Source organism: Onthophagus taurus, chromosome 11 (assembly GCF_036711975.1).
Source record: "Onthophagus taurus isolate NC chromosome 11, IU_Otau_3.0, whole genome shotgun sequence".
Lineage (NCBI taxonomy): Eukaryota > Metazoa > Arthropoda > Insecta > Coleoptera > Scarabaeidae > Onthophagus > Onthophagus taurus.
The window spans coordinates 30,048,310-30,059,459 of NC_091976.1; the positions used below are offsets into that span (position 1 = coordinate 30,048,310).

The 11,150-nt window shown below is 26.5% G+C and overlaps 1 protein-coding gene across 1 annotated transcript; it reads right to left on the minus strand.

Moving 5' to 3' along the window:
* Window positions 1-1,944: 1,944 nt before the first annotated feature.
* Window positions 1,945-3,287, minus strand: LOC111417467 (juvenile hormone acid O-methyltransferase-like). Its single transcript, XM_023049754.2, has 3 exons — window positions 2,803-3,287; window positions 2,239-2,519; window positions 1,945-2,184 (listed from the first exon to the last, which is right to left on the minus strand). The coding sequence occupies exons 1-3, from the start codon at window positions 3,174-3,176 to the stop codon at window positions 2,003-2,005; spliced, it is 837 nt and encodes a 278-aa protein (XP_022905522.1). The 5' UTR covers window positions 3,177-3,287; the 3' UTR covers window positions 1,945-2,002.
* Between the last annotated feature and the right edge of the window lie 7,863 nt (window positions 3,288-11,150).

An 11,150-nucleotide genomic window follows, 5' to 3' on the forward strand; every position in this document is an offset into this window, starting at 1 on the left:
GTGTATTGCCTACACAAACCAAAATTGGTGAACATAATATAGTCGTCTACAGCACGATCCAAAATTACGATACGGCTGTAAAAAACCCTTATTAAGGGTTGGGTTATATAATTAACAATAGAAAGGGCAATAGTTTTATGATGGTGTAAGGTACAGTTGTCACAACCACTGATTATTCGCTTATTAAATTCGTTATTTTTTTCTGATTACAAAAATATAGGGTTTGACAGGTCTATTTCTTATTGTTTTAGAATAAAGCAAAAAATAAACTTGTTTTTAGTGTCGTCAAAGAAATTAAATTTTGCAGTTTCCTGTAAATTATAACTAAAAATTAAAAAAAACATATTTCTGATATTTGAAACAAATACATTTGTTGAACTATTTAATTTATATTTCTTTTACACAAAAGTTGGAATAGATTGCATTATTTCTCATTTTTTATTAATATTTAATATTATTATTATATGACTTGATAAATTATTGATAGATGGCGCTCATATATTTTTTTTAATTCAAATAAACATAGCAACATTTATTTGTATTCAAAAATTTTCTGAAGTGTTAAATTAAAAATCCTGTTTTTTAAGATGGATTTAAGAAATTACGAAAAGTTTAACATGTTAAAATGTTACATATTAGAAAATAAAGTAAATTTTATATAAATTTTTAGTAGAATAATTTTTAGTAGGAAACTGTAAATTTAATTTCTTTGACGACACTAAAAAAAAGTTTATTTTTAGCTTTATTCTAAAACAATAAGAAATAGACCTATCTAACCCCATATTTTTGTAATCAGAAAAAAATAACGAATTTAATAAGCGTAAGTGGTTGTTTCCATTTAAAAAAACGAAAATTGTCATAGTATCTCAAAATCTAAAACCGAAAAATTTTTTTTGACTACGTCATCAGATTCTTTGTAAAAAAGTGTACATATAATGTCTTAGTTATAATACTCCACCTATAATAATAACCAAGATAATTGCACGTCCTGGTTTTACGATATTTTAAATTTTGGCCTATAGGGGAAAAACAAAAGACGATAGCGCTTTGAGGTTTTTGGCATTAGCAGTTTCTCGAAAAACGAGATCATGACATTTAAGCTACTTTTTTTCTAACTCTTATAGTTTCCGAGTTAACCTATTCGGAAATCGAATTTGAACCACCCTGTACATAAACAAGTCATAAATAAAGAGGTATCTTTTGGGTTCACACAAATCAGACAGAAAATAAGCATAATTTACAAGAATCAGATAGTGATTTTCGATGTTATTAATATTATTATTATTTATTATTATTATATAGTTTACTGACCAATTCAGTTAAGTGTAATGAACGCAAAGAAATTTGTTGGTACGTCCCTGACATTCTAAACTATACGGGGTTCTCGGTCTCGTTTGAGGTAAAAATGGCGATGGAAAAAGAAATGTTATTTAGAGTAAGAGGAGGGATATTGGAAGTATTAAATTAGTTTGAAAATTAGGTAACAAAATATGGTATTGCGCCATCTAATAAGTTTATCTCTAATTAAAAGCAAAGTTTTAAACCAAATTAGAATATATTTTTTTAATTTATGAAAATCTCACAAAAATAAGATAAACAAAAAAAGTAATTAGAAATTTTTTATTTTCAATTTTATACATATAAATAACAACTCATAATAAAAACTATACGAACCCGTAAAATAAAAGAAAAACAACATTTAACACGGATATTAGCCTTATGTAACAATAAACTACGCAGTAGAAAAAAAATAGATTAATTAATACAGATTTAATTATATAACATGATCTAGAAGAAATTATAAAAACAATACTGCCTATTAATCTAAACTCATTATTCCTTTTTTGATGTTTTTGAGTCATTTTAGTAATTTTCGTTAAAAATTGATATGTATTTAGATATGTATCATCACAAGAGTCATAAATAAAAAGAATTAAAGCCATGTCCAACAACAAAAATAGATATTAATTTTAATATCGACTGCAAAAAAAAAAATCAATATTTATTTTTTCGTCGCATAAACCACCAACAATTGATATTTAGTCTCAATTTTTTCTTCGTTGTTATTCTCATTCCGGATGATGCAATTCAATTTTCGCACTTCATCGAAGATATCTTCGAAGTAATCTTTGCGAAGTCCTTCCGGAATTCTTGCTTGGAATGGATTTATGGCTATCACAGATTCTAAATTAAAAAAGAATTATCAAAACGAATCGAACAAATTAAATTTAAACTTACGTTTCCACGTTTCTAAATCGTGAAATATAAATGTACGATCGACCAATTCGCATTTTTTCACTTTAAATCCAACATCAGCCATCACCTTGTGAAGTTCTTTTTCGGGATCTTCTAAATTGTGATAAGGAGATAAATACTTTTTGACATCTTTCATGTATTGGGCCCATCTATTATTTTTTGATAAATTATCGTAAACGGTAAAAATTGGATTTCTTGCTAAAAATGTTATTAGAAGATCGCCGTTTTCATCGAGGAGGTTATAAAGATTTTCGAAACATTGTCTAAAAGAAAAAAGTTGTGTTAAAAAAATTTTTAATGGATTTTGTTATCGTTTCGGAATTTTGATGGGCTAATAAACGAGGAAATTGTGTAAGAAAAGGAGTTGTGACAGAAAAGAAGAAATGCATTCCGAATTTTGTTGATTGGTTTGGGTCAATGGACTGCTACATGGATCGCCGAATAATAATTCGTTGCATCATCGAATAGCCAAAGATTTTTGTTAGAAAAAAAAATTAAATTTAAGGTCATCGACTTTATTGGATTAATTAAAAAAAAGTTACTTACTTTTGATCTTGCACCCAATGTAAACAATAAAATGAAAAAATGTGTTGAAAACAATTTCCATCAAGTAAATGAACATCGTCTAAAACACCACCAACATCCATAACATCATATTCAACTTTTTCTCTTCGATTATTATCTCGTGCAAATTTGATCATATCCTTTGAGATATCAACTCCAAGTAATTTTTCAGCGTTTTTTGGCAGTAATGGTAATAATAGATCGATGGTAACGTTTCCATCTCCACATCCAACATCCAACACGGTTTCATCTAAGTCTCCGTTCCACTTCACCAGGTTAAAATAATTATCCAGAACGTACTTTGCGTCGTTCTTCTGGAGTCCGTTGTAGTTAGAGTAGAGTTTTGCCTGGTACATTTCTCTCCTCTCCTCTTTGCGCACTCGGAATCTTCCTTCAGGTTGGACTACAATATTTTTTCGGAGCGCGGCAACTTTTATACATCTAGACAATTTTTTTCGGGGGGCGGGGGAAGGGATTTACATATATAACGTTTTGAATAATTCCCTGAAAGTTTGATGGTTCATTCACAATTTTATAATGACGTATTTTATTGATTGTAGTTTCGCTTATCGAATTTCGGATGTATTTACGCGATATTTTTAGTAACTACGATAATTTGTTGTTGTACACTATTGTATAATTACAGCACGTGTATAGAATTGAGTCATCACATTTTTTAGCGAGGTAGAAATTTTTTAGATTTCAAATAAACACAAAGTACACTTAGTTTAATGAATTATTTGAAATTATCTGCGTCGCTGTTAAAGTTTTAACACGAATTGTATTAAAAAACCATGTGAAAACGCTTGGTTGCTTATGAGGAGTATCTAAAACACCTTTAGACAAGTTCAAAATGATTTTAGACAATCTCAAACATTTATAAACCGTTTTAGACAAACTTAGAGACTCTTAAAAATAATCGGGGAACTTATCAAAATCATTTAGACACATTTAAATCGTTAATAAATGAACTAAAACTCACTTTTAGCAATTTTTAGACAATTTGAAGGTGTTCCAAATAGTTTTTGAACAACATTGAAATCACCCAAATGATTTTAAACAATTTTAGACATTACTAGGTTACTTCCAAATGAATTTAGACAACTTTAAATTAAAAAACAAGGTTCAAAACGAATTTTTAAAATATTTTGACACGTTCAAACCCTTTCAAATAGTTGTTACACAATTTTAAATAGTTCTCAATTAATTTTAGATTGTATTAATTGATAATAAATCACTTTAGACAACTATAAACATTGATAAGTGATCTTTAGACACTTTTAAAATCATTTAGACATCTTTAAATGATTAATAAATGATTTGAAAAGAATTTGTCGCAATTCTGCATAATTTTAGAAGTTTCTAAATTACTTTTTGACTTTTTGAAGATGTTCCAAATAACTTTTACACAATAAAAAAGGCTCATAAATGATTTTAAACAATTTTCGACATTACTAGGTTACTTCCGAATGAATTTAGACAACTTGAAATTACAAACAAGGTTCAAAACGAATTTTTAAAATATTTTGACACCTTCAAAACTTTTCAAATTTCACTTTTGAATAGTTCTAAATTAATTTTAGATTGTATTAATTAATAATAAATCACTTTAGACAACTATAAACATTGATAAGTGATATTTAGACATTTTTAGATAAATCAGATAATCTTAAAAATAATCGGGGAAATTACCAAAATCATTTAGACGTCTTTAAATGATTAATAAATGATTTGAAAAGAATTTGTCGCAATTCTGTACAATTTTAGAAGTTTCTAAATTACTTTTTGACTTTTTGAAGATGTTCCAAATAACTTTTAGACAATAAATAAGGCTCGTAAATGATTTTAAACAATTTTAGACATTACTAGGTTACTTCCGAATGAATTTAGACAACTTGAAATTAAAAAACAAGGTTCAAAACGAATTTTTTAAATATTTTGACATGTTCAAAACTTTTCAAGTTTCAATTTTGAATAGTTCTAAATTAATTTTAAATAGTATTAATTAATAATAAATCACTTTAGACAACTATAAACATTGATAAGTGATTTTTAGACATTTTTAGATAAATCAGATAATCTTAAAAATAATCGGGGAAATTACCAAAATCATTTAGACATCCTTAAATGATTAATAAATGATTTGAAAAGAATTTGTTGCAATTCTGCACAATTTTAGAAGTTTCTAAATTACTTTTTAACTTTTTGAAGATGTTGCAAATAACTTTTAGACAATAAAAAAGGCTCATAAATGATTTTAAGCAATTTTAGACATTATTAGGTTACTTCCGAATGAATTTAGACAACTTGAAATTACAAACAAGGTTCAAAACGAATTTTTAAACTATTTTGACACGTTCAAAACTTTTCAAGCAGTTGTTACACAATTTTGAATAGTTCTAAATTAATTTTAGATAGTATTAATTAACAATAAATCACTTTAGACAACCTTAAATGATTAATAAAAGACTTGAGTAAAAAGTTGTTGCAATTCTGAATGAATTTAGATGCTTCCAAATAATTTCCGGACTTTTTGAAGAGGTTTCAATTGATTTTTAGACAATAAAAAGGCTCATAAATGATTTTAAACAATTTTAGTCACTTCTAATCGTTCTCCAAAAGTATTTGGACAACTTTAAATTTTAAGCAGGATTCAAAGCAAGTTTCAATCAATTTTGGACAAGTTCAAAACTTTCAAAGGCATTCATAGACAATTTTTGAGACTCCAAAATTACTTTTAGGTAACATTATATATTTTTAAGCCATTTTAGACAACTTCAAACATTGATAAGTGTTTTTTAGACAATTTTAGATGAATCAGACAATCTTAAAAGTAGTCGGATAAATTTCCGAAATCATTTAGACAACTTTAAATAATTAATAAATGTCTTGATAAAAAGTTGTCGCAATTCCACACAATTTTGGAAGTTTCTAAATAATTTTTAGACTTTTTGAAGATGTTCCAAATGATTTTTAGACAACACAAAAGGTTCATAAATGATTTTAAACAATTTTAGTCACTTCTAACCGTTCTCTAAAAGTATTTAGACAATTTTAAATATTAAGCAGAATTCAAAGCGAATTTCAACCAATTTTGAACAAGTTCAAAACTTTTACAGGAATTCGTAGACAATTTTAATTATTCCAAAATTATATTTAGGTAATAATAAATACTTTTAAGCCAGTTTAGACATTAATAAATGACTTGAAAAAAAGTTGTCGTATTTCTGAACGAATTTAGATGCTTCCAAATAATTTGTGGACTTTTTGAAGTTGTTGCAATTGATTTTTAGACAACAAAAAAGGTTCATAAATGATTTTAAACAATTTTAGTCAATTCTAATCGTTCTCCAAAAGTATTTAGACAACTTTTAATTTTACGCAGGATTCAACGCGAATTTCAACCAATTTTGAACAAGTTCAAAACTTTAACAGGAATTCGTAGACAATTTTAATTATTCCAAAATTATTTTTAGGTAATAATAAATACTTTTAAGCGATTTTAGACATTAATAAATGACTTGAAAAAAAGTTGTCGCATTTCTGAACGAATTTAGATGCTTCCAAATGATTTTTAGACAACAAAAAAGGTTCATAAATGATTTTAAACAATTGTAGTTACTTCTAACCGTTTTCTTAAAGTATTTAGACAACATTAAATTTTAAGCAGGATTCAAAGCGAATTTCAACCAATTTTGAACAAGTTTAAAACTTTTACAGGAATTCCAAAATGCTTAATTAAATTGCTTAATTAAAATTAGGACGAAATAGAATGATCTAGAACGCAAAAAAAATCATCAATTGACCATGACTTAGTTTTTTAATACTTGACCTAATCTTTTATGGTTCATAAACGACCGAAAAAACGTTTTAACAAATTATATTTTTTTCTATTAAACTTACTTAGTAAGAATATTCTTTAAATCGCAAAAGAATTTGGCCCAAAAAATGAGGTAAACAAATAAAAAAACAAATACGTTTTGGTCCTCTTGATGACGTCAAATCTAAAATTGTTAAAGAGATATTCCGGAAGTGGTTCTCTCGAAACGATTCGAAAAATTTCGCAATATTTTGTAAATCATTTTAGTTTCTTCCTCGTAATCAAAATGAGATTAAAATTGTTGTAAAAAACTGACCTCGCCCAATATGGTAATAAAATTAATAAAACACAATTTTTATTAACGTCACCGGTTTTTGCGTTTATGCAAATGGTTAAAGTGAAATCGAATCGATTAACACCATTAGTTAATTTCAATCCGGGAATTTTTGAAAAATTTGTTTCGAATCTTGGAATAAAAGGTGTCTAAATACTTTTGGAAAGTTCTAAAATTGTGCAAAATTTCGAAAACTGTTTTTGAAAACATTTATTAATCATTTACAGTTGTCTAAATGATTTTGGCAATTTCCCCGATTACTTTTAAGATTGTATGATTTATCTAAAATTGTCTAAAAAACACTTATAAATGTTTAAAGTTGTCTAAAATCGCTTAAAAATATATAATGTTACCTAAAAGTAATTTTGGAGTCTTTAAAATATTCTACGAATGTCTTTGAAAGTTTTGAACTTGTTCAAAATTGATTGAAATTCGCTTTGAATCCTGCTTAAAATTTAAAGTTGTCTAAACACTTTTGGAGAACGATTAGAAGTGATTAAAACTGTTTAAAATCATTTATGAGCCTTTTTATTGTCTAAAAATCAATTGGATCATCTTTACAAAGTCCAAAAATTATTTGGAAGCACCTAAATTCGTTCAGAAATGCGACAACTTTTTATCAAGTCATTTATTAATCATTTAAAGTTGTCTAAATGATTTCGGAAATTTATCCGACTACTTTTAAGATTGTCTGATTCATCTAAAATTGTCTAAAAAACACTTATCAATGTTTGAAGTTGTCTAAAATCGCTTAAAAGTATTTGTTATTACCTAAATATAATTTTAGAATTATTAGAATAGTCTACGAATTCCTGTAAAAGTTTTGAACTTGTTCAAAATTGGTTGAAATTCGCTTTGAATTCTGCTTAATATTTAAAGTTGTCTAAATACTTTTAGAGAACGGTTAGAAGTGACTAAAATTGTTTAAAATCATTTATGAACCTTTTGTGTTGTCTAAAAATCATTTGGAACATCTTCAAAAAGTCTAAAAATTATTTAGAAACTTCTAAAATTGTGTGGAATTGCGACAACTTTGTATCAAGTCATTTATTAATCATTTAAAGTTGTCTAAATGATTTCGGAAATTTATCCGACTACTTTTAAGATTGTCTGATTCATCTAAAATTGTCTAAAAAACACTTATCAATGTTTGAAGTTGTCTAAAATCGCTTAAAAGTATATAATGTTACCTAAAAGTAATTTTGGAGTCTCAAAAATTGTCTATGAATGCCTTTGAAAGTTTTGAACTTGTCCAAAATTGATTGAAACTTGCTTTGAATCCTGCTTAAAATTTAAAGTTGTCCAAATACTTTTGGAGAACGATTAGAAGTGACTAAAATTGTTTAAAATCATTTATGAGCCTTTTTATTGTCTAAAAATCAATTGAAACCTCTTCAAAAAGTCCGGAAATTATTTGGAAGCATCTAAATTCATTCAGAATTGCAACAACTTTTTACTCAAGTCATTTATTAATCATTTAAGGTTGTCTAAAGTGATTTATTATCAATTAATACAATCTAAAATTAATTTAGAACTATTCAAATTTGTGTAACAACTACTTGAAAAGTTTTGAACGTGTCAAAATATTTTAAAAATTCGTTTTCAACCTTGTTTGTAATTCCAAGTTGTCTAAATTAATTCGGAAGTAACCTAGTAATGTCTAAAATTGCTTAAAATCATTTATGAGCCTTTTTTATTGTCTAAAAGTTATTTGGAACATCTTCAAAAAGTCAAAAAGTAATTTAGAAACTTCTAAAATTGTGCAGAATTGCGACAAATTGTTTTCAAATCATTTATTAATCATTTAAAGATGTCTAAATGATTTTGGTAATTTCCCCGATTGTTTTTAAGATTATCTGATTTATCTAAAAATGTCTAAAGATCACTTATCAATGTTTATAGTTGTCTAACGTTATTTATTATCAATTAATACAATTTAAAATTAATTTAGAACTATACAAAATTGAAACTTGAAAAGTTTTGAACGTATCAAAATATTTTAAAAATTCGTTTTGAATCTTGTTTGTAATTTCAAGTTGTCTAAACTCATTCGGAAGTAACCTAGTAATGTCTAAAATTGTTTAAAATCATTTATGAGCCTTTTTTATTGTCTAAAAGTTATTTGGAACATCTTCAAAAAGTCAAAAAGTAATTTAGAAACTTCTAAAATTGTGCGGAATTGCGACAAATTCTTTTCAAATCATTTATTAATCATTTAAAGATGTCTAAATGATTTTGGTAATTTCCCCGATTATTTTTAAGATTATCTGATTTATCTAAAAATGTCTAAAGATCACTTATCAATGTTTATAGTTGTCTAAAGTAATTTATTATCAATTAATACAATTTAAAATTAATTTAGAACTATTCAAAATTGAAACTTGAAAAGTTTTGAACGTATCAAAATATTTTAAAAATTCGTTTTGAATCTTGTTTGTAATTTCAAGTTGTCTAAATTCATTCGGAAGTAACCTAGTAATGTCTAAAATTGTTTAAAATCATTTAAGAGCCTTTTTTATTGTCTAAAAGTTATTTGGAACATCTTCAAAAAGTCAAAAAGCAATTTAGAAACTTCTAAAATTGTGCAGAATTGCGACAAATTCTTTTCAAATCATTTATTAATCATTTAAAGATGTCTAAATGATTTTGGTAATTTCCCCGGTTATTTTTAAGATTATCTGATTTATCTAAAAATGTCTAAAGATCACTTATCAATGTTTATAGTTGTCTAAAGTGATTTATTATCAATTAATACAATTTAAAATTAATTTAAAACTATACAAAATTGAAACTTGAAAAGTTTTGAACGTGTCAAAATATTTTAAAAATTCGTTTTGAACCTTGTTTGTAATTTCAAGTTGTCTAAATTCATTCGGAAGTAACCTAGTAATGTCTAAAATTGTTTAAAATCATTTATGAGCCTTATTTATTGTCTAAAAGTTATTTGGAACATCTTCAAAAAGTCAAAAAGTAATTTAGAAACTTCTAAAATTCAAATTATTTATTAATCATTTAAAGATGTCTAAATGATTTTGGCAACTTCCCCGATTACTTTTAAGGTTGTCTGATTTATCTAAAATTGTCTAAAAACACTTGTAAATGTTTAAAATTGTCTAAAAACACTTGTAAATGTTTAAAATTGTCTAAAATCGCTTAAAAAAAAAAAAAATTGTCTATGAGTTCCTTTGAAAGTTTATCGGTTAACGTTTCGCGATTGCGTTAAATAAATAAAACCTGAATCATTCACGTTTTATTTCGCATCAAAAACAAATAAATGAAATACAATAATAATAATAATAACAATAAGGATTTTAACCTGTTTTGAAATTTAATATTGATATTGATTCACCTGAAATCACAAGAAATGTGTTAAGACACTTTTTAGTTAATAATAAATTATTGTTTTTTATTTTAAGAACTGGTTTATAAATTTTGGCAACGTAGGAAGAAAAAAAAAAAGTTTTGATGGAATGCGTTGGGTAGCGAAACCAGACGGTGGAGAAGCCGCAAATCGAAGAAAAAGTTCTTATCCTGTTCCAAAACAGCCCTGACCAGGCACAATTATACTTTTTTGGGTTGAAACATTTTTTTTTCGACGTATATATATTTTTCTTTTGCGTGCTTCGAGTTTTCGTGGCGAGATCGTTGTCCTTTTAGCTCCCTCCTCTTTCTTCTCTCCACACCCAAAATTCGATCTCACACCGTTTAACATTAACGGTGGTCAGGACAAAATAAAAGTGGAAAAAATTTAATTCTAAATGTTTTAAAAGAAAATTTTGATTGGGTCTAATCCAATTTTGTTTAACAAAACGTAAATTTCCAGATGCTGGACGTGTTTTAAATTCTTTCATTTTAAACGGCCGCTTAGAAGTTTGTAACAGAGTTTGTATGTTTGTATTTCTATTTGAGGTAATAGAGACCAGAAGCCTTTGGATAAAGAAAAACACCCGCTTTGGATTGATTCCAGCGCTCGTATTTCTTAAAATCTAAAAATATTTGGTAACAAGAAATTATCGGTTTGTTTGTATTTAAAGTTCCTGTAAAAAGCGGAAAGGTTATCTATGAGTTGATGTGGAAAGCGAATTCTAACAAAAACTGTTTTTTTTTAGTTGATTCAAAAAGGGGAAAGGTCAGAAATGTTAAAAAATTTGTTTTACAACTTTATTTTTATCAACA

What these genes read in the sequence shown, in the direction of transcription:
- LOC111417467 (XM_023049754.2), bottom strand. Translation starts at nt 3,176, where the DNA reads ATGTACCAGGCAAAACTCTACTCTAACTACAACGGACTCCAGAAGAAC. An exon ending in CATTGGGTGCAAGATCAAAA is followed by an intron (nt 2,520 to 2,802) that starts GTAAGTAACTTT and finishes TTTTTCTTTTAG; the next exon opens with ACAATGTTTCGAAAATCTTT. An exon ending in CGATTTAGAAACGTGGAAAC is followed by an intron (nt 2,185 to 2,238) that starts GTAAGTTTAAAT and finishes TTTTTAATTTAG; the next exon opens with AATCTGTGATAGCCATAAAT.